Source organism: Takifugu rubripes, chromosome 1 (assembly GCF_901000725.2).
Source record: "Takifugu rubripes chromosome 1, fTakRub1.2, whole genome shotgun sequence".
Classification (NCBI taxonomy): Eukaryota; Metazoa; Chordata; class Actinopteri; order Tetraodontiformes; family Tetraodontidae; genus Takifugu; species Takifugu rubripes.
The window spans coordinates 1,695,048-1,717,555 of NC_042285.1; the positions used below are offsets into that span (position 1 = coordinate 1,695,048).

Below are 22,508 nucleotides of genomic sequence, written 5' to 3' on the forward strand. Positions count from 1 at the left end.
ATAGTCACAACAGGGGGCGGAACAATAAATGCAGCACTAGCTGCAAAAGACATTTAACTAAAGACATTTAATATCATCGAGACTTTTCTCCTTATATCTGAACCGAGGAGCAGCCCCTAACAAGTGGCCATGCTGACGTATTCTACAGCCTCTTGCATTTGCCGTGAACCCTTCTCAAGCGAGACGGCGAGGGTGTGTGCTTGACTCGACATATTGCAAATCAATTGGGGATCTGTGGACATCCGGAGCTTTTGATGAGGGCAGATGAGGAGCATGGAGCTATTAAATAAGGGTGAACTGGCAGAAGCCATGTCTTCTGATCCCTGTCCTGACGGCGGCCTCTGCATGTCATGGAAGATTTGAAGTGCAATGTTTACTCTGTGTGTGTGTTTGCGTATGTGCGGTTGTGTGTGTGTGCGAACATAAAAAGTTCCTGTGGCACCCGCCCAGACGGAGTGGCGATGACAGCGCAGACAATACACAGTTGGCAAGTGGATACCTGTGACTTTCTCAGTTAAAAAGTAACTAATTCACTCTTGTATAAGCAGGAATGAGGACAAACAGATGCTGTTTGACCATCTGAACTTCCTCCAGATTACAGCTCAGGCTCTGGAACACGCAGTTAGAAGAGATTAGGGGCACCTTTATTTTTTTCTATACCTGACTCGCAATGACGCACCTTTGACTGCTGCTCCGTCAACATGACCAGGGCAGTGGGGGGATGGGGGGGGGGTCTGTTTAGCCACCAACAGACAGATGCCGTGTTGATTAATGTGATCAAGGGCACGCGCGGAGGACGAGCCGCTGAAGCCAGATCAGAAGAAGCCACCGCAGCCATATCCGTGTCTTTGAGGTTAACCAACCACAACAGTAAGCACATCAACAATGGCCACCTTTAAGCTTATTAGGAGCGATTAGGCGAGTCCACTGGCTCGTGCTTCAAGGAAAGAGATGAAATGGCCTGCTGGTTTCGGCCGTGGCCTCGGGCCAGCGAGCTGCAGCACACACTGTGTATACTGTTCACACTACAAAACCTTAAAAACAAGGGTGTTGCCGCGGGCATTAATGGACCCCCTGCCGACGTTTGGAGAAGGAAGCATCTACACCGGCTTAGTGACGAAACCCCATTGACCGGGAGCCATTTTGTTTCTACTCAATCATCCCTTCTGGAACGATCGAACCGATCGGTTTAAAAAGGGAGGTTTCTGGTTCAGCGAGTTCAAACGGTAACCATAGGAAACAACATTATACCTGAGGCAGCTTCCGTGGCTGCCAGACTGTCACGCACATCGGCAAATATTAAGGGAGGACTTAATTCTTTAAATCCTCCGCTGCGTTATCAAACCATGTCAGCCGGAGACGAGGCAGCTGCTGCCCAGGCTGGTGCCTGCGTGTCAACACGTTGGCACACAAAAATTAAAAATAAAGGGACACATTTTTTAGAATTTGACCAAAGCACCAAAGGATCTCAAAGGTGTGTTCAAGTGGCAGGTGATGCGTCCAGGGCGCAGGCGAGGCGCGCTCTTCGGGCCAGTTGAAAGAGTTCTGGCACTCTAATGCCGAAAAGATCTCCCGATCGGGCTCATTTTGCACGCTAGGAGCTGTGAGAGCGAGCCTTGTTAATGAAAACAGAGATTAGAGGGATCACAGCAGGCAGTGTGGTTCACTTGCAGCTGACTGCTGACAGCATGACCCGGGTTGCCATGAGCGGACCCGGCACAGACTGGCTCAAGGTCAACAAGGAATAATGTGCACTAGATTAGCTGCTTGCCATCAACCCTGATAACCTGAGAGGAGAATTAGTGTCTAGTGGGGCAGGAAAGTAGGGAAAGCGTCAGCTCGTGTGGAGCGGAGCCTGACCTTAGTTTACTCCAGGAGGAACGTGAGGAGGAGGAGGAGGAGGAGAAGGAGGAGTTGGTTGGAAGAGAAAAGCACTTTGACGTGGGATTATACACACAGGAAATTACTTTAAATGGAATTTCAGAGGAATTATTTGTTTCTAATCTGATGCAAATTCAAAGTTATTAAAAGTGTTACGACAGTCAGCTCTGGTGTTCAAAAGGGAAACCTGAGAGGTGTCATCCTACCTGTAACTCACACCACGCCACTTCCACCGTCGTTTCAGTGTCCAGTCCCTTATAGACCGTCTTGAACGAGCCCCTCCCGATCTCAATGTTGAATTTGAGGTATCTTCCATCGGGCGAAGTCGCCACCGCTTTGGTCTCGACGTCTTCTTTCTCGTCCTGCTCCCACTGAGCATCGAACTTGACGCGAGAGAGGATCTTTTGCTGCTTATTCTGAACTTCGTTTTCAGACTCCGAACTCTGTGCGCTGGATCCCTGCGCGGCGGCGTCTGGCTCCTGGCTGCAGGGGGGCGTGATGGAGCCGGTGGCCGGGCTGGACACCGGCGACGGAGACGGCGGAGAGTAGTCGTTTTTTTCCTCCTCTACTCTGGACTCGGACAGTGTCAGAATGTTCTCAGCAGACCAAGACAAGGCTTTGGAAAGTGTGCCGCTGTACAGAGGAGAATCGATGTCCATGCTGATTTTATGCAGACCGTACGAGTTCCTCCGTGCGCCCAAACCGTGCGCCCTCAGCACGGATGGGACGGGGGATAAGCAGTCGTCGGTCATGTCCATAGGGTGTCCCGGGAAGCCGCGTCCTACTATCTCAAGCTGTGCGTGTGACATGGCAGCAGGTTGTTGGTTTAGAGCCTAAACGTGGAAATAGCAGGACGAGAGTACAATTACTGCGAGTTCCGAGTTACTTTCCCATGATGTCAGTGAAGGGTTCCAACAAATGACAGGACTGTTACCCCCACTATCGAGACGTGTTCTAACACGACTGTCTCAAGTTACGCTGCATTTACCTGCACATGTATCTAACTAAAAGAACAAACCGATGGGGCAAATCGATACTTACTCGTTCCGGCCGCTGCGTAAAATAATCACCGAGTTGAGGACAAAAGTGCTGAATGAGGCATGATTACAAGTTCTTTGAGAGAGAAAAAGAATCGTCCTGGTACCTTCTCTTTGCCAAGTCTTCTGCCATAATAACCTCCTCAGAGAGAACTGGGCTGTCTATATCAACAGAGCCTTGAGGGCTGTGCGTCCTGTGCGCGCTCCAAACTCCGCCCTGGGCGGCGCTGACGCACGGATCCTTCGCTCTGGATCCAGTGATCCAAAGGGAGCAATTGCGGCACGATTGGAAATGTTTGCAGACTCTTTCAAACATCCGTGTGTAAATAAGTTTTTCTAATTGTGGCTCGCGATTCGTAGGAAACCATTACTGATCCTGATAGATAGATAGATAGATAGATAGATAGATAGATAGATAGATAGATAGATAGATAGATAGATAGATAGATAGATAGATAGATAGATAGATAGATAGATAGATAGAGGCGAATATTAGGGCATTCATAACCTGTCTTTATCTTTCTTGGTATCGTGCACGCTGACAGGTGCACGGTCATGATTGCAGCCAGATGATCTTTTTCCTCCTAAATTTCTTTGAAACTGATGAGTGATGTCACTTCCAAGGAAGATGCCAGCATCAGTAGCTTTATCACTCCTTGACGGCTCTGTTGACGTTTCCATCCGCCCCCAGGGGTGTTGTGAGGGGGGCCGGCCTGTAGGGGGAGCCCCGCCACGGACACCTTCGTGCTGCTGCTGAAACAGGACACCTTTATCACGCAAGGCCACATTGGGGCCCCACCTGTTGCGCACGAGCACGCTGGGTGTTATCAGAACCACCCAGAAGTCCCTGGAGCTGTATCGCCCGCACAGGCAGGAACACACAGCCCACGATAGGAGCGGATCGTCCCGTCAGCTGCGGGGACAAAACGGAGTTTGACGGCTCCGAATATCTCTGCGGGCCTGGTTCGTATCACAGATCAGAAGCCCAAAAGGTGACTTATCACAGTAACAGAGGCACAAGCAGATTTAACAAACGCATTATTTATTTTCTTTTTACCCCCATTATATGAAAAGGAAGCATGGATATACATCTTTAAAAGACAGAGAGGAAAAACAGGAGTGTCACAGTAGCTACTGCACGAGAACCGGAAGTCCATCAAGTCCGGTATTATTACACTCTGCTGGTCAGTTCCTCTCCTGCAAGCGCATACTGCTGAAATAAAGAAGTCCCCCACCTGGTGTTGTGTCCTGGGATCTCTTTGGATTGGACTACTGGGACGACAGGTAATAACAGCCAAGCAAACTGTTCCAGAGCTAATTACACTGAGGATGTTTGTTGAGATAAAACTAGACGTATATACAAAAAAAAAGAAGAAAACTACAGCAGGCAGGGAGAGAGTTCCCCTGATGGTTACATGTTTAAATGGCAACAATTTCACCCTGAAAAAAGAGCGACAAGTTGTATCAGTTACTGCTGATAAATGACAATAGTTCCAACTATCAAAGGCTTTGAAATGGAACAAACCACCAGTTGCCTGACCAGCATCCTCTGAGCACTGAGGTGCCTCATATTTATCCTGCAACTCCAGCAGGTTTTAGAAGAATTTGACACCCTTTCCATCATCCATGGTGATGATTTCTGCTTTGCCTTCTGCCTGTAGTGCCTGCAATGAACGCAGCAGCATCCATTCTTCTAGACCGTGGAACTCTGGAAAGACAGGGGGTGGAAATAAAAACAAACCTATAAATTACAAAGCACCTCTTCACATAAAGCTCCATGCTGCTTCGCATTTATATCCACAGTCAGATTTTATTACTGGTGTGAGAAATAGGCATTAAAACACAGGTGCGTTACCTATGCCTCATGTAAATATGTAAAGAATGCAGCACACCTTCACCCTCCGTGTCATCCCCGTTGGACAACTCGTAAAGTGTAAAAACAGCGTTGACCATCCCATTTCTGGAAACCTAAAAAGAGGAGAACATCGGTCCATCTCAGGGTACGACTAAAGATGGTGCTTTAGTTCATCGAACCCATGAAAGTTTAACTAAGGCAGAAATCATAAAAATTAAGTCCTAACGTAATGGATCCATGTTTGGTGACAAGAACCTCATGGAGGCTTCTCGACTCACCCACTGGTACATTAACTTGCCCCATTCCTCCGGTCGTCTCCACATGACTAAACACCGCGACTTGTTCTTATCCAGCCACTCCAGGTTCCCTGATGTCAAAAAACACGCACCTGAACGCCCGATGTCATCAGCAAACCGACATATAAAGGGAATAAATTTACCTTTTTTCCTCAATTCCTCAAATACAACTTGAATTGCTTCCATTGATAGTTTTCCTGAAGTTCAGTTAAGATCAATAGACAGAAGTGCAACGTGTCTTGCGGTCTGGCCGTATGTACAGTATGTACAGTATGTACATAGGCCTTGTTAGGATACGTTCTATCTTCTTGTTGTTGAACACCGGGCTTTCCTGAGCCTCCAGCACATCCAGGGTGTAAAGTTTGTGATGCCGGCAGTAAGAAAGAGCCAGGGAACACCATGCTGCCAGCTGTTTCTGTCTCGTATCAACATTGGGCTGTAAACTGGAAAGAGATAAACATAGAATACAATGAAGAGTTCACAAAATGGAGCGCCCGCTCACAATATTCTGGTATTTTATCTTACATTCATCCATTTTATAGGTCTGCCAGCACCTACAATCAGTCCTAAAGATTTAAAAGATTTAAAGATTTAATTAATAGTTCTCATGGGTTACAAATGAGGTGTGCCTTTGGTGTTTAGTTTTATATGTGCGTCATTATTAATGACAAAATAAATAATGGATTGACTTTAGCAATATGAAAAACGGTGACACGTTTATAGCTCTGAACATTTCCATGATAACAGCAATAAACAACTGGGTTGAGATTAATATGTTGCATCTAATATCACAGTTAAAAAGTCGGTTTGGTTATGATTACATCATTCTAAAGCAGACTGTCTATATTTGATAGTTTTGTGTGTAATCCTTTTAAGTTAATGATGTTTGATTTTGGATAAATATGTAACCATCAGCGCTGCACGTCATTCGTGTCTAAATGTGGCACAAATGTCCCTTTGAACAGAGTCTATGACTTTTCTGTCAGGTACATGGTGGCCAATACACAGACAGTAGACAAATCAAAGGTCACAACATTGCACGTTTCTAGGAATCGTTTATAAAAATTAATCACTAAGCATGGCGAGCAACAGGCAGTCTGAAAATCTGACACGCATTTAGTGGGTTAATAACACTGGAATTAACATTTGCAGCAGGACACCTCAAACAGTTACAGGTCATGTATCCAGATTAAGAGGAGGTGAATATTAAGTAGTATGTGGACACAAGATCAACAGCTAAAGCTAACAATCAAACAGGTGAAGCCACATAATATTAAATCCATGCGAGACAACGTTGATGAACACCCGTCCATAGGTTTAATCTGTCGCAGAGTAAAAACGTTGGGAAAGTAGATGTTTAGAAAAACTTATGGTTAAGTGTGGATGTGCAAATTTACTTCCTTAGCAATCTGTAAGTTAGCTAGTTAGCCGCCGGAAACCAACAAGATAGCTCGTAAATGAAAACGCTTACTTTTCAGTAACATGGAAACAAGAGAGCTAATTGGTTTTTCAAGTTTTAATGCTGCTTGCATATACAAAAGGGACGATTACTTACGTAAAAAATGGTGGGAAATTATATTGCCAGGGCCACTCAAAACTCATTTCAGATGATGTAGCGTCCACAGCTGACCGGTTCCGGAAGCGTGTCCACCTCTCAAATGGCTCCGACAAGATACAAAAATAAAAAGATTTTACATTTGGTGAATGTGTTCATTCTTAAACTCATGTATTATACGGTATGATGTTTGGCTTTATATGTGGTCATTTCCTTGCAAGGATCCAGGCTCAATTCCGAATTTTGGCATAGCGTTTGTACGCCGGAGCGATACTTATCAGCATAGAAATTAACCATTAAAATGGGAAACCATGTAAATGTTCTTTAGCATAAACTATCATATGATACTGATACGAATCGCTTTCAATTTAAATTAATTCAATTGAGTATTTTTAAGCATTTTTACACACATAGCACATTATGTATCCAAATTAAATAAACAATACTTTTGGTTTGCAAAGTTATTTTATTACGAATAATCTGTGCTTTTTGACAATCGAAATAGCATCTATTTCTATGTACATGTCAAACCTTTTCTAGAATCCATTTTTATCGTTCAGTGTCCTTTTCTTTGACAGACGTCAAACAATTGTAGATTATATTTCTAAGAAAACACTATACAGCCTTTTCATTGAGAAAATTATGTTTTACCCTTTACTGGAAAATAATCTATAGATTGCACAAATACTCTATATCAAACTCTACTTCACAGCAAGATTCATAAGGCTTTTTATACATTACTATATTACAGTAAAAGTCATGAGTAAAACTGAAACCAAGAAATAAAAGCTCAATATTAGAATAAAATGACAGTTATTGCCATAAGTGACATATTGCAGTTTAAAAATGAAAACAATCAGAATCAGAATTAGATTTTCTAAAATAAAGACAGAAGCATTTACACTTAAAGACAGAATTAATACATTGGTCCAAGGGTTTTTCACGGTGATCTGAACAAACAATACAACCAGAATATGACTCGTGAGGTTAAATCGGCTACGTGAGCAAGTCACCCAGGCTTTCTCCGACAAAGTGATGAGCTTAAGCTGCGACACAGGAGGTAACACCTGGTTCCACGTATGTGGCGCCACTTCCTGTCACAAAACAATACTGCCAGGGATAACAACGTCCAGCTCCTTTGGAGTAAATCTGGGCACAGCAGTGGTTGAACGTGCTTCATATTTTCTACTTGAGGATCATTTTGTGAAATTTCTGTACATGGTTAGAACGTCGAAACACTCTGAGCAGAGAAAACTGGTAGAAACCTTTAACCAATTTCATGACAGGAGGTTTGTTTTCAGTGTAGCACTCAACCTGCGTGTAAACCCAAGAGAAACATCTAAACCTTGGAGCATGTTGACATTCATACAGGTCTGTGATTGTTGCCTCTTTAGCTGGAGTAGAAGAGGCGATCGTATTCATTCAAGATGAACTCTACAATCTGATTCTGGAAGACCATGTGCATAGCGATGTTTTGCGACTCCATCTCAGGCCGGAGGAGAGTCGGACCAAATACAATTGCCACGTTCTGCACAGTCATTCGATTGTCATCCCCGTACTGAATGACCCTGTCGGAGGGGAAAAAGAAGCAATCATTCTGGTTTCATAGTGTCAAGACAATGTTTTCCATTCATGTTTTAGAAGGGAAATTATGGACATTCTGGATTTGAAGTGTTAGACTGGCATCCGTCGGTCTGCTGGGAATGTTACAGGATGATAAATGTTTTAATGGAAGTGACCTAACCTTCGTAAATGCCCGAAAAGAAGCTTCATGGTATCGTGATTTGCCGAAGGAAGGGATTTGACCAGCTCGTAAATGCATGACAGCTTTTTGTTGTAATCAGGGTTCCCTGGAAAAACATAACATGTGAATATAACATCAATTACCCAGAGATAATCGCATCAAACCAGATGATAGTATCCGTTTGTTGGATTAAAAATAGGACACTGGTTTTGAAATGTGCTTACTGATGGCTGCGACGAACTTATTGAAGTGGCCGAAGGGGAAAAGGGGCTCGGGAAGCTCTCGAAAAAACAACTTGAGCGCTCCAGTGATGACGTGAACATCCTCCCACTGACCATCCTCCAGGTCCAGTTCCTCTGTGGGCACACAGCACATGCACCTCTCATTACAGCACAGCAGGGGGCAGTGTTGTCCACAACGTAGACTTGCACCGACTTAGAAATGTCCTCTACAGTATATCCTAAAATCACATGCGGGTTTTACCGTGATCGGCCTTGTAACGTAGCTTCTGAATGACAGCGAGATTTCCGCTCACTCTGTAAAGTCCATCAATGTCCAAACCTTAAAATCAAAAGAAAAGGAATGTTTACAAAGTAATCCGTGACCCACACCATAATTTTATTCATGTGTCAGGCAGAGAGTACCTCTTTTTTCCACTGCTTTGATGCATTTCTCCACAAAACGTGGGACCGTGGTCTTCTCTTGTGCACACAGTGTGGCCAAATGGCAGCCAAACACATTGTCTATGAGGAAAAAGTACATTATTATGAATAAGAATTTAGGTGTAGTAAGAGTGGGTGGGTACTTTTCAATCTAATGCACTATAAGTGCATGTGGAGCTGCAATCACCTCGAATGTATCCTTTCTCCTTGACGGACTGCAGCGTGGGGCGTTTCATGAGGAACTTCATCAGCTTGGTTCGAACCCTTTTTGGGTCCGTGTCCCCCGCAGAGCTGGACGAATGTGTGACACTCGGCCTATTGGCTGAAAAGTTTCAGACATTTATAGACACTCCGCCTGCCGTTCCAACTGGGTCGACACTGATGACGTCAACTGTTCAACCTACATCGACGCTTATCGGGGCCGCTTCCAAACCGGTCGTCCCGAGCCGCGTCGGTGCAGCCGATCTTGTCGTACAAGTCTCCGTCCTCCTCGTCAGAAGGGTGGTCCTGGTACTCCTGGAGGGCACCAATAAACACGCCAGTCATCATCATATCTATATTTTCTAATAAGGCTTCCATTTTAATTTTTTGCTATCATTATTTCATTTAAAGTTGGACAGATCTGACTGACTTCAGGGCAATGATGACAGGAATCTTGTCATCAGTTAGCCGTTAGCAACTACAGCTGCTAAACTTCTCACCAGTTGTCGTATGGTATCGGTCAGGACTCGGTGCCAGTCAACAATGATGCTTTCTGTGTCGTACTGTATCAGGAATTCCACCGCGTTCTTAGTTTTTAACTGGGGAGGAGATAAAGAGACGCGTTTCATCAAGCATTGGCAGTTTATGTTGATAAAAACTGAGTTTGGGTCCAGAAGAGGTGGCTCCCTTCTTGGATCTGGAGTTTAATCCGCCCACAAACCTCCAAAACATTCTTTTTGCTGGATTTGTCTTTTGTGGCCCAGCAAATAGTCGCTCCTTTCAGGTCCACTGTGACCTCTGGGACAATCTGATTGGTTTTGTTCTGCATGAAATAATAAAAAAAACTCAGTGTTTAGATTCCACAAAACAAAGAGGACTCTAACCTGACGGCTCACCAGTCTAACACACTTAAAATTCACCAAAAATGGAGTATTCCAATAAAATTATTTTAAATCTAACCTGCGGGCTCCTGAGATAATACTAATGGATAAAAGGCGTGTGTATTTATCTACACTTACAAAACACGAGAACATTCATGTGGATGAGCGCTTATATTATGTATTATTAACTATTACTATTATAACTATTGCAGCATACCGATGCTCCGGTGGCGGTGGATTTGGGGTCTTTGTGGAATGTGAGCACCCCTCCGTGGAGAACCGTCCACGTCTGGGTCCAGTTTTTCCTGAAACGTTGGAGTGACCACAGAAGAAGATGACACGTGACGCCGAACGCACCCAGGAACACGTGAGACCTGCGTCAAGTCCGAGCTCACCTTACTTTCTTGCCGTTTTCAGACACCTTTGTTTTATTGAGGATTCCGGCTTTTTCCAGGTTCTGCACCTGATAACGATGAAGATGTTTTAAATCGTTTATGTGTGATTCATGTACGAATGTTGATGAGCTCAGCTGGACACACACACACACACGCACACACGCACACACAATGAGACGTTTGAACAGAATATGGAATCTTTGTCTGATTAACGTTTCTAATTAATTAATCATAGTGAAAAATAAACACTAAAAACAGCTCATTGTCTCCAAATGACACCAATAAACGTGCGACTCCCTTCCTGTGAGCATAACTCTCTCTCCCTGAGTCACCGGTTAAATAAGGGCAGAGCAACGGGCTCTGATCATAATGTCACAATGATGAAACTGACCAACACTTCCACATTCTGTCCCATTACACTGTGGGAAATGTCGCTAGAATTATTTACAAGGTCCAGAGAGTGAAACATCAGACGCCGTCACATGACTGAGACAGAGAATTCCCCTGTTGCCGGGGTGATTTTAAAAACCTGGCCCGTCATAGATAGACGACGCTATCTATGAACTGAGCTCAGGTGAGCACTCGAACCAACAACCCACGTTATAGCGAAGCCACCTGGAGGTCAGGTAATAGGGCTTCCTCCAGCATCTGTACCCAAAAGCCTTTAGAGAGACAGAGTGGCGTTCAGAGGGGCACCGAGCTGAGTGGAGGGTCGTGATTTTGGTTCAGGATTGAGTGAAAACTCACATGATGCTGCGTCTCTGGAGAGTTTCCAGTGCTGGAGCTGTCGCTGCTGTAGTCTGACGTTTTCCTCCGGTGCGTCGGGAAGAACCTCTGCAGGGGGAAGACAGCAGATGCCAGAGAGGATCAGAACCAGGCAGAATTCCCCTCATCGGAGCACCACGTTCAGGCTGATTCATAACCTCCATAAATAGAGGAACAGTCACCAAAGTTACAGTTCTCATGGTGAGAACCTCCTCTGACCTTTTTATTCTGATTCTGATTCTATAGTGATAAAGTTTAGAATTTAAAAGGGCAGAGAGATGTGAAAACAGTTGTCCAGACTGCAGTTAAATAAAAGCCAACACGCAAAGGACCCAGAATTGAGAAGGCTGGGCGGACAACCTGAGTGGAAAACCTCACCTTCTCTTCGTCAAAAGTGTCCACATACTTGTGGCAGCGTGTTTATTTAAGCGGAGAATTACTGATAGCAAAAAAAAAAATAATTGAAAAAGGACCATATTTTTAGAAAGCGCCTGCCGAGTGTTTCTGCATCAAGAGTCGATCTTGCGCGTCCGCGTTGTGGAGCTCTGAACGCGCCAGACTGGATTTGCTTTGCTAAATAAGGGCTCAAAAACATGGGAGCGTCTGTCGTTAAACAGGGACCTGGCCCGACGGCTCCTGTCTGACTAAAGCATTCAGCTAAAGCCAGCAGACACACCCTGGATGTGTGACACCACGTGTACACGCAGGCCTGTGCATGTGTGTGTGTGTGTGTGTGTGTGTGTGTGTGTGTGTGTGTGTGTGTGTGTGTGTGTACCCCGTCATCCTGGGGTGAGCCCAGCTGTGCAGGTCCCACGGTCTGTCTCCAGTTTTTGATGACCGACGTGTTTTCGCCTTCGACGCCGTTCTCGGCCCTGGACTGGCCCGGAGCTACGGGAGCCTGGAAGAGTCAAAATAATTCCATTAACCAGCACAGACCCATATTTTTTTCATGCAGAATGGTAAAACCATTTTTTTTTTGTTCTTGTTTTGAAGATGCACAAACCTGTTTACCTCAGGTAGGTTCCAGAGAGACCTGCTTCCATCTCTTAGGTAATAGTAGGTGTGTCCTCTATCATCCACAGACTTGATCCACTGTTAAATAACAAACATGCAGGTAAAAAAATGACTCACAATAATTACCCCGCTAAGTGAATGCTGGATTATCTGCTATGTTATACAATATAACAAGTATTCCTGCTAACAAACGTTGAGCGTGTGTGCAGGTTCTCAATGCTGCTACGAGATGCTGCCAAGTTTCTTCTTAACTCAAGTCTCTGACCTGAGGATTTTCACTGTTTAACCCCCCCCCCCCCCTTTCACTCGGTCCTCCGTGCTACCTGCTCTGGAGAGTGCTCGCTGGTGAACACCCACGCCCCGGTAGGATCCACGCTGAGGCTCCAGCCTGCAGGGGTGCTGCGGTCCAGGCTGGCCCGGGGGATGATGGGCCGACCCACGTGACGCAGCATGTACTCTTTGGGCAGCGTGGGGGGGCCTGTGGCGAGGAGCTCCTCTGGCTCTTCTGCGTCTTGGTCCTCATCCTGAGGATAGTCCTCCTCAGGTAAAGGGGGCTGAGGGCGCACACAAATAAAACACCTGAAGGTGGTGGAATGACTAATGGAACACTTTATAACCCTTTAGCTTAGCATAACCACAAGCTAAAGCTTATTTTAACTAAATTCTTTCACTCTGAAACCTTTTTCAATTGCTGGACTTCTCTTAAGATCTAAAGATGTTTTGCTTTTGAGCTAAAGGCTTTGAGAAGCTCCACAGACGTATCTTTGAAGTAAAACAAAACGGTAATTTGTGGTGCTACCAGCGACTTCCTGCCTCAGAAGCATCCGAGACGCTTCCTCCAAGCATTGCGTCATTGCAGGCCATGTGCCAAACTTAGACTGTTTCATACACGCTTTGTGCATTTCTACCTTTTTAAACGTACAGCGTGAATGAAACCGTATGTTCTTCTAAAGTTGGACACTTTATCCTCTGTTGGGGATATTCTGCGCTGGTGCTGTGGGACGTTTCTGGGTGAAAATGAGTCTGGTTTGCTCTGTGGTTTCCATTAAACTAGACTGTATTTACAGCTTTCCCCTGGGTGAAGCTAAAAGCGGAGCCAGCCTAAGTGGAGCAGCCGGGTCGTCCTTACCGGGCCGTCCTCGTGAAACCTGTGCACGCTCATGGGCTCCATCAGTGGAGGGTACGGGCTCAGCTGCTCCGGAGGCTCCCAGGTCGTCTCCCCAGACATTGGGTTGTAGAAGTAGGGGCGACCGCTCGTCTCATCCACCAGCTGCTCCCAGTCTGAGCTCCACACAGGCGTAGGAGAGGCGGGGGATGGAGAGAAGGCAGGAGAAAGAGGAGGCGAAGGGGGCAGAGGATTCCCTGCTGTGAGGTGTTCAGAGTAAGTGGGGGATTCTAAGCAAGGCTTGTCCCAGGTGGTCTGCCCCGTGCTGGGGTGGTAATAATACTCCTGTCCACTTTCCTGGTCAACGTGCACCTCCCATCCAGTCAGATCCAGGTAGGAAGGAGAGCAGGAAGACGTAGACTCGGAAATGCTTTGGCGAAGCTGCTCTACGTTCACGTAAACAGCCGACGGGGACGTTTCATCCTCCACCTGCGATGAAACCAACAAAGAAATTGCTTAGAAGAAGCTGGAGCATAAACAGACTGCTCCCAGTTGTACAACCAATAAAAAAAAACATTCTTATTGCGCTCATAAACGCTTCTGCATCATCGCTTTTACAGTCGAGCGAAGCAAAAATACTTTGACCAGCCTGCAAACAGCTAGCCGCTAAAGCAAGAACAAGAAGAGCGAAACAGAAGGGACAGAAATGCCGTAGTTAGATGTTCCTGCTGCAGCTGCAGTGGTGACAGCAACAACCCAGAATCCACCGAGTCATTTAAGATGGCGCAGGGCCTGGAACAGAGGCGTGCACATTTTATCCTGTCAGATAGTTTAGAGTTGACCAGAAATCTCTGGTCCCCCCCACCTAAAAAACAAAATCCAGTTTTTGGAAAAGCGGAACTGTTTTTAGTCCACAATTTCAGCGGTGGTGGTGGTGGTGATGGTGGTGGTGGGGTGGTGGTGGTCTGTTTCATAGTAAACACAAGCTCAACACAGATGGCGTGCAACACTTCTTTATGTCCACAATACATCACAAGCTTTAACTAATAAACAGTGGGAGTTACCAAGTTACAACCCACAAAGTTCCACCATAAAATGCTCCAACACGCATGAGCGATTATATTTGAAACCGGGCCGATCGCTCGTGGACACGACTTCACCCCCCGTCACCCCTCTAGGCGGTGCGTTCAGGGTCCTCTATTGAACGATATCAGTGTGCCGACTTCCGCTGCCTCCACTTTGGTGGAGATATAACCCCGAGACAAATCGATGCGGACAGCTAGACGAGCGACCCAGAAGCCAGGGCAGGAAATGAAAGAATTGCTTCATTGATCTCTGACAGTGTGACACAGGAACGCCCCGACCCTGAAGGCAGCGGCAGCAGAGTGCTATCGAGAGTAAACAGTGCAAATGTGGCGTTTCGCTTGTAAATATTGCTCTTTGATTGATGCTTTTTTTGGTCATTTTGCAACTTCCTGCTGCTTTTTACATCAGCTGATTACTTCACTTACAGAGAAAAACACCACCTAACACCCCACCTTGGTTTTTTAACCAGCTTATCTGTGAGTTGGCCTCAGCCCTGGTCACTCTAAACATGTCAGTGAAGTTGCCTCCATTCTGAGGAATCTGAAACAACACTGTGATGCGTTCGTGCGTCATGCAGCTGTTCTCCATCCATTACCTGCACACTTCAAAAACCAGTGTTTGAGCACCAAGTTAGTGGTTTTAATCAGCACGACGTGGAGCCGCGTCTGTTTGTATTGTTCACAAAAGCAGAACATTTGAGAAGAAAGGAAGCATTCTATTTCCTTCTGAAATGTTTCCTATGTTTTGACTCAGAACGGCGTGAAAACAGAAGAGAACCGTGTTTGCTGCCGACAGACGACCATGTGATTCAAGGCCAAAAGCATCGATCTAACCCTCTTCACAAGACCGTTGTTGACATCTGTCAGTGGCACTTTTCTCAGTACAGGAAAACATGCGGGGACAAAAAAAAAAAACAGGAAGTACAAGAAAAGTTGGAAGCGTCCTGACGATACCCGCTGAAAAATCATAAAGAAAGCAAGTCTGATGGTGGCTTACCTGCGGACCCACCGGCAGACTCAAGCCCCGCTGGGCCCGGTGACCCGACCAAGCCCTCGAGTACATGTCCACCATGTTCATATCATGGTTACTTGATGATTGACGGGAGCCGTGATCCGACCGCGAGCACACAAATGTGTCGCACAAACTTGTGATGCCACAGAGACGAGACGCCCTCGGCCGCCTCTCAGCTACGACTGCTGCAGCCCAGACAGAAAGCAGAACTGTGGGCTGTGTTACAGAAGCAGCAGGAAGGGACTGTGTGTGTGTGTGTGTGTGTGTGTGTGTGTGTGTGTGTGTGTGTGTGTGTGTGTGTGTGTGTGTGTGTGTGTGTGAATTAATCCACGCAGGATGGAGTGTAGAGGGTAACCGTCTGCCAAAACAGAGTCAAAGGCAAAAGACAAAGCGCACTGCAATCTACTTCCTGCTTCTGTGCACCACCAGTAGAAAGGAAACGTTAGCTTAGCTCGGACTTATTTTAGGATCGCTCTCGAAAGAAGAACAACGGCAGGTTGCAGAATACCAAAGATATGATCAAAAGTCCGGATGTGCAGCACCTGTATCAGACCCTGACCTCCCAGAATGCCTTGACAGCTGCTTTGGGCTCTAAAGAGATCGCAGTAAAGGAAAATTAGAAATAGGAAGTTCTCGGAACCAAATATTCCGTTAGAGTGCCAGAACGTCCTTCTACATGTGGCAACATCTGGAAGACAGCTGGCACTTTTATGGCTGCTTTCTGTTGAGTGTTCTGGGGCAAAGGTTAATCTCAAATAGACTTTACTGTGTGTCTGTCGTGCTAATTGGTACATGTTTCGTGATTTTGTTAGCTAATATTTGTAATTGGTTGGGAAATACGAACCCAACGCATTAGCGATCCTCTGTGATGACTTTGCTTTAATATGACTTTATGGTGGTCAGAGACCTTTATGGCATAGATTTATAGATTGTGATCATGCGTTAGCATGTTTGTTGACCTCTTGGACTGGTGTCCAAGGTCGAGGTTTTGCTCAGAAAAGAAATGTACTAAAAAAAACAGGACAATAGCACGGGAAGTCATCAAGGCGGTTAAACGTCCTCTGGTGGCCAATCGGAATGTCAGAAAAGGCTAAAGAAATCTAACAAAGTCTAGATTACACTGCAAAAATAAGAAATTATTTCATTTTGTCGCTGGTGGAAATGCTTTTTTTTCTTCCAAAAACGACCTGTGTAATACGGAGACGTGGGAGTCAGAACATACGGAGGTCAGTGGGCCTTGAGTGTCCCCCTGGTTGCATAAGCTGTGCTCCTTTTACACTTGGAAGACGCTGCCAAATATATCATGTACATATTCAAACAATGAGGAACTACAACATCCTCCATAGAAACGGCGTTTCCTGAAATACTCAGACCATTTGGTTTTATTGCCCAAATATTTGACAGTCCCTCAGATGTACCAAGAATAAGGGTTAGGGCACAGATGCTTTGACCCTGGCGTCTTCTTCCAGCACAACCTAACCTAAACGCCGACCTTAGGCGAGATCGAGGCTGAAAGGCTCCCAGCAGGAAAACTCGCTGCCCTCTGCGAAGCCATGAAGCAGCAATATGCGTGATTACTTAACCACATTAGTGCTGATCCAGTCAAACAACGGAGAACCAAATTGAGCCCCAAATCACGCCACAAAGAAGACAGTTGGGCCATTGAATCTGCTAAGCTCCGCCCCCGTCTCTTACATCACATTCCTCCTGGCCCAAATACAGACGATTCCATCGTCCTTATCGGCGCATTAAAGGCAGAATTCCAACACATTTTGTGTGGGAGGGACATTATTAATTGCTCTTAGAGTCCTCGGATTCCAGAGCGTGTGTGGGTATCACCAGCACCACCACAGAACCTGACGGTCCATCTTTAAAGATTCCAGCTGACTGCGATACTCAGCGCTCAGGTAGTCGTCAGACTCTGAGACATTCTGCAAATGGGAGCGACACCGATACCATGTGACTCACGCAGCCGGGAACAAAAGCCCAGCTGAAGCTACCTCCACAATGGCTTTACAGGACTCTCAGCACAACCAGGCGTCTCAAGTCGCCTGGAGAAGAAAGTCAAAGTGAAAGTCTGGAAAAATGCAGGCGTTCTGCTTTCCAAGCCCGTGCTCCACGTGCTAGATGAACAAACTACTTTACAGTCCGGAACCCTGTAATTTATAGGCGCTCTAAAACATTCTCTTGAGATGTGCTGTAAAAATAAAGGCCTTCTGCTGTAACTTCTCATCTGGCTGAACAAATATCCCATTTATCTCACACACGAAGCTGCTCGAGCCGTTTTCAACTGTATTCCCAAATCCAAACAAAGATGGTGCCTGAACGGGAGGTTTATTTAGCCAAATTCATGCTCTCAGAGGGGTGGTTTATAGTGAATACTGCTGTTCCGTGGGCCTCCCCAGGTCTCATTCACCTTCCACTGCTTCATATATGACGTCTGTCTCATCCGTGTGAAAGAATCGGGAGCAGTACGAAAGCACTAGATCCATAAATATTACCAGTTTGCCCTAGTAGAGATATTTAAAAATCCAATGTTTGATACTGTAAATGATTGATTCCTCCTCATAAAACAGACAAATACTGAAGTTTCCGTTGGAGTCGGTTTCCAGGCTTCTTCGGAAATACGGCAGAACAACATTCTTGTGGCCCTGGAGGCGGAGCCACATCTGCATTTATATAATATTTCACTTCTACATGAATAAACAGGCAGCTAATAATATACTCAGGTGCTTGTCCACCTGGCTGCTCCTAAACTACATCTAACTGGCTGAGATTAAATCACAGTAGCACATTCAGGCCCCTCTCTAACCATCCATAAAGAGATGAGGCTCCTCCCCAGGGCAGCAACCCCCCACCTCATCTCTAAAGGTGCACGTGTGCTGTCACAGGGTTCAGCTCAAATATGTGTGTGAGGCGTTCAGCACGGGCAAAAATAAGACGTCTCCTTAAATACACAACAATTAAAAGAATATTTCAGATGGCTGGAATTTTAGTGGCAGCAAAATGCAAAGTTCCTTTAACCACAAACTGCTGATGGCTGCGTTTATCAGTGTGGAGTAAGATTTAAAGAGCACGTGTGTGTGTGTGTGTGTGTGTGTGTGTGTGAGGCACTGATGATGTACAGCGAGCCCTGATAACATTCTCACACTACCTGTTGGAGCAGTTCTTGTCTTGTTTTGGCATTAGATTTGTGTCGTAGAGCAGCTGGAATTACCTGCAGGCAAGCTGCTCTCCAGCAAGCTCACCTCCCAAATATCAAAATGCTCGTTTTGCTCAAGATGGAGAGCAGCACCAGTCCCCTGGACACCCGCTGACAGCAGCCTCCATCAGCCGTACCGGCGGTGCAGCCATCAAACAGAGAAAACCCACTCATCTTTATAACTACCTGCAACACGACCACAAAAAACCCTCCATAAACTAATAAAGGTTCCCAGCATTTCTGCTTTCATTATCCAACATAAATATCACATAAAGGGCGCCAGGGTTGCAGCAGCTCTTGCAGCAATTGAAGATTTTAGACTTATTGTTCATTAGAAGTTTGATTTCTTCGGCAGAATTCTGCAGAAAAAATGACATTCACACCCTATTAAAAGAAGAACGCAGGAAATAAGGGCACAGGCCAGCGTGTTAACGCTAATGGAGTTTGTGCACAACACAAAAAAACCCCGCAGAAGCCTCCAGTTGAGGCGACCTACATTTGAGCCAATTGCTTGGCCCATTATGCGCGCGCACGTACGTGCAGAGAGAGAGAAAGTTGGGCCAGGCTCCCCCTCACATCACCATGGAGATAGCTCCTCTATTGTGGGGTGAGAATAGAGGTTTTTGAGGGGTCCTGGCACGTCCGTGGCCTCGCTCCAACAGCCGGACCCCCCCCCCCCCCCCCCCCCCCAGTAAATCTCAGGCTATGAGCAGCGTTTATCTCACAATTGCTTGTTAAAGCGCTTCAGACCCCCCAGGAAAGAACCAAACGCGCCGGTTATGATGCGCACGGAGAGACTGGTTCTACTGGAGAGGCTGCAGCCATTACACGACTTTCTCCTCCACGGGCGGGCTGGAACTCTGCAACAGGTGTACGAAAGCGGACTTACCTGACAGCCACATTAAAGTGTCCTTAAATCTAACAGGTTACATCTCGGGTGGCACACGCGCGCATCTGAGCGCAAAAGCGTCGCGCGTTCTCCCAGTGGTGCTTTTAATCAGAATTCCCAGGATCTCCACCAAAGCCGGGAAAGCAGGTAGCAGCTGGAGGTTTGGGAGTGGCTGGCAGCTTTCGGACTTAACTCCTTCCTGCTCTCCGAAGACACCACCCAGCCGACGCGACCTGTTTGTTACCTGTTTTGCATCCGAGTGCGCGCCGAGCGGAGCCGATTCCTCAGACCTTCGATGTCGGGTCGAATCCCCGCACCGGAAAAGTTGAACTCTCTGCCGAAATAGTTCGGCTTCTACTAAATTTAGTCCGGATCCAACGCTGTAGGCGTACACACCCGTGAAAAGCTCCCGCCTGAGGGTGAATCAGCTGGTTTTACTGGGCTATTTCTCGAGAGAAAACACCTCTCTTCATCCACCGAGATGGTTCGGATGGACCGCTCATTCATATGCTGATGAGCTGGCACAGATAGCGTGAACTCAACTACCGTGGTGTTCCAAGTTAGGAGGCTCCTCGATGTGAAGGGGATCTTCAGTTTATTCTCTCTCTGTCAACTCTAATTCAATCAAGTTTATTCCTGATCAATGGCGCAAAGTCCACACTAAGTTATTTAGTGAGTGCCGTGAGGAATTCTGCTTAATAGCTGTAATTGTTGGACAGTATTTCAGTTTGAATACGTGCGTTTAAACACTGAGGGAGAACACTGAGAGAAAACCAGTTTCCAAATTTAAAAATACAAAAAAAGTTTTAGTTTTGTGCAGGAAGGGTTAATGAACTATAACATGGCCCGCCACTAGGGGGCGATCAGGAAACATATTTTAAATCAACACATTCTTATTCGCTCTAATATTTTTTTTTTATTATTTATATGATATGATATATTATTTAGCTGACGCCAATAAAAGCAAAGGGTTTCAAATTACGAAACAAGTAGCTTTAGTTGTGAAAGCAAAAAAGCCTTGACTGGGTTTAAAAGGCGACGCTGTTACGTGGACGTTTCTGACAATAATGGCGCCACAGCGACATCTGCCGGTGAATGTAATTACTACTTTTTAAAATCACAGAATGACAACGTAAAAGGCATCAATGGAAATGTTATTGCAGGCTGAAAACCTTACCTGACCAGTCGATGCTTCTGCAGAGAACGTTCCATCTGCTGCTTGTCTCCCTGGTTCTCCTTTAATCTCAGGCTCGGTCGGCTCAAACTGTTCACCACAATCTGGGAGGTTTTCCTCTGGCGCGGGGTCCAATGGAGGTAAATTCGGGGGTTGAGGGAAATCCTCGTCATCGTCGTGTTTTGAGTTATGATCCTGCAGTGAATCTTCCGACTGTTTTCTATATCGTGGCACAGGTTTCATATAAAGTTCTGAGATGTCAGGATGCTGAGAGTTAAGCAAGGACCCGGAGCGGTATTCCTTATCCATAATTTGTTCTGGTTTCTCTGTCTCTGGGACATCCCCCCAGAATACAAAATCCTCCCCCAAAGCACCCCGAGAGGACGGCTGAGTCGCCACTGCTGTTATTTTGTCGCCCCTCTCAGGTGACGCAGATCTGCTGGGCATCTCCTTCACATACTGGGCTGGGACGTAAAAGGGCCTGCTGCACTGGTCCCTGCGGACGCGCCACCAGTGCTCGTTGGTCTTGCAGACCAGGATGTAACTCTCATTGGGCTTGATGGACACGAGGCGACCATCCTTGGCTGTGTAGTGGAAGTCATACTGCACCAACACGAGCATCGTTGTTGAGGCCCTTCCTGTCAGTATGGATACAAGGTCCACATCTCAGTACCTGAAAATAAAGGAAATATGACTTCTGGTGGTTTCTAACATGTAGCTGTTGGAAATGTCACCACTTACATCTTTTTGCTCTGTGTGTGTGTGTGTGTGTGGGTGTGTTTCTATCTTTTCTTCTTTAATATTACTTGTATGTGTCCTGGTCATGCTGTGATTTTTGTGCTCATGTTTATTTTGTTGCAATAATAATTCTTGTTTTGTGTCGCTGTTTTCTTTCTGGGGGTATTTTGGGGAATCATTTGGTGCTTTTTCTTTCCTCTCTCCCATTTCACCGCCTGTTATTTAGGGGTCAGAGTGTCGATTTCTAAATCCATCCAGTGTTTGACATATTCAAGCTTTCTGCTTGCGTTTAGTAAAGACTTTGATGCTGATGCATTAGCTTAAACGTCTGCCTTGGGTAAAAGCTTCTGTGTTAAGGATGAGACAGGAAATAGTTTCCATTTGCAGCAGACCCACTTCAACCTGAGCGTGCACAGACAAGAGCAGCAGCCTCACAACCGGCTCTCCACAAAACAGGAAGCCTGCATAAAACCAGACACACATCACATCGATCGAGCTCACACTTACTTATCAGGCGCTGTTTCCCAGAAAACACTCACAACCTGGTGTCTTATAGCACCACAAATAAATGCAGATGTTCATTGTTTGATATGAAAAAGGTATGTCCCTGCAGACATTTAAATCTAAAGCTGTAGGCAAAAGTTGTACAAAGTACAATTTTAACGCATTATGCACTGAAAATAATTAATCAACATCAATTTCTTGTTAAACAGAGCACGTTTTAGTAGATGACGTTGACTGGTTTCATCCTAACTGCGCACAGTAGCGCAAATCAGTGCATTAAAACAATACAGACCACAATGACATCATACAGATCTGGGTGAAGACTTCATCTACTTGCCTGATGAGTTTTCCAGAGACTTTAATTGAATCTGTCTTCCCTGGAAGAGGGTTGAGTCCCGTTGGCTGCAGAGCCCAAACTGCTGCTGACTGTTGGACATCTGCTCGATTCAGGCTCTTGTTTCCTGTTCTGTGAGCAACGGGGTTTTCGTTTAAGTACGGTGCCCAGGCCCCCGC

General features: G+C 45.9%; 3 protein-coding genes across 8 annotated transcripts in view; all 3 read right to left on the bottom strand.

Annotated features, from left to right (window-relative positions):
* wnk4a (WNK lysine deficient protein kinase 4a) overlaps positions 1-3,119 on the bottom strand; it is a 30,268-nt gene extending 27,149 nt beyond the window's left edge. The window contains exons 1-2 of one of the 4 annotated variants that reach the window (XM_011617375.2): positions 2,923-3,119; positions 2,088-2,714 (exon numbers count right to left, since the gene is read on the bottom strand). In XM_011617375.2, coding sequence (XP_011615677.2) covers positions 2,088-2,690 — 603 coding nt within the window. In that variant the 5' untranslated portion in view covers positions 2,691-2,714; positions 2,923-3,119. Of the gene's footprint in view, positions 1-2,087; positions 2,715-2,922 lie in introns of those variants that run through there. The other 3 variants (XM_011616884.2, XM_029850413.1, XM_029850410.1) reach the window with 3 other exon arrangements.
* Positions 3,120-3,943: 824 nt separating this feature from the next.
* vps25 (vacuolar protein sorting 25 homolog) lies at positions 3,944-6,757 on the bottom strand. Its single transcript, XM_003961002.3, has 6 exons — positions 6,625-6,757; positions 5,367-5,512; positions 5,213-5,266; positions 5,052-5,140; positions 4,811-4,886; positions 3,944-4,626 (listed from the first exon to the last, which is right to left on the bottom strand). The coding sequence occupies exons 1-6, from the start codon at positions 6,669-6,671 to the stop codon at positions 4,514-4,516; spliced, it is 525 nt and encodes a 174-aa protein (XP_003961051.1). The 5' UTR covers positions 6,672-6,757; the 3' UTR covers positions 3,944-4,513.
* Positions 6,758-7,070: 313 nt separating this feature from the next.
* On the bottom strand, positions 7,071-22,459 carry arhgap27 (Rho GTPase activating protein 27). Of its 3 annotated transcripts, none has more exons than XM_011614430.2 (18): positions 22,333-22,459; positions 20,757-21,426; positions 13,416-13,880; positions 12,610-12,840; positions 12,284-12,364; positions 12,048-12,170; positions 11,255-11,341; positions 10,508-10,575; positions 10,330-10,417; positions 9,953-10,054; positions 9,732-9,830; positions 9,435-9,546; positions 9,218-9,352; positions 9,013-9,111; positions 8,852-8,929; positions 8,593-8,724; positions 8,369-8,474; positions 7,071-8,192 (listed from the first exon to the last, which is right to left on the bottom strand). In XM_011614430.2, exons 2-18 carry the CDS (start codon positions 21,372-21,374, stop codon positions 8,015-8,017), a joined length of 2,802 nt encoding a protein of 933 aa, XP_011612732.2. In that variant the 5' UTR covers positions 21,375-21,426; positions 22,333-22,459; the 3' UTR covers positions 7,071-8,014. The 3 variants fall into 3 exon arrangements, with proteins under 3 accessions (XP_011612732.2, XP_029706283.1, XP_003961073.3); XM_029850423.1 differs by having other exon boundaries at positions 20,757-21,391; positions 22,333-22,454; XM_003961024.3 differs by lacking the exons at positions 20,757-21,426; positions 22,333-22,459 and adding an exon at positions 15,474-16,587.
* Positions 22,460-22,508: the final 49 nt, after the last annotated feature.

Bases quoted from the DNA above. Each gene is read 5' to 3' on its own strand.
- vps25 (XM_003961002.3), bottom strand. From the start codon at position 6,671: ATGAGTTTTGAGTGGCCCTGGCAATATAATTTCCCACCATTTTTTAC. The intron at 5,267-5,366 runs GTATCCTAACAA...ACTGAACTTCAG, and splicing joins CAACAACAAGAAGATAGAAC to GAAAACTATCAATGGAAGCA. The intron at 5,141-5,212 runs GTAAATTTATTC...TTTTGACATCAG, and splicing joins TGAGGAATTGAGGAAAAAAG to GGAACCTGGAGTGGCTGGAT.
- arhgap27 (XM_029850423.1), bottom strand. From the start codon at position 22,432: ATGTCCAACAGTCAGCAGCAGTTTGGGCTCTGCAGCCAACGGGACTCA. The intron at 12,365-12,609 runs GTAGCACGGAGG...GTTATTTAACAG, and splicing joins GCGAGCACTCTCCAGAGCAG to TGGATCAAGTCTGTGGATGA. The intron at 9,831-9,952 runs GTTTGTGGGCGG...TCTCCTCCCCAG, and splicing joins GCAAAAAGAATGTTTTGGAG to TTAAAAACTAAGAACGCGGT.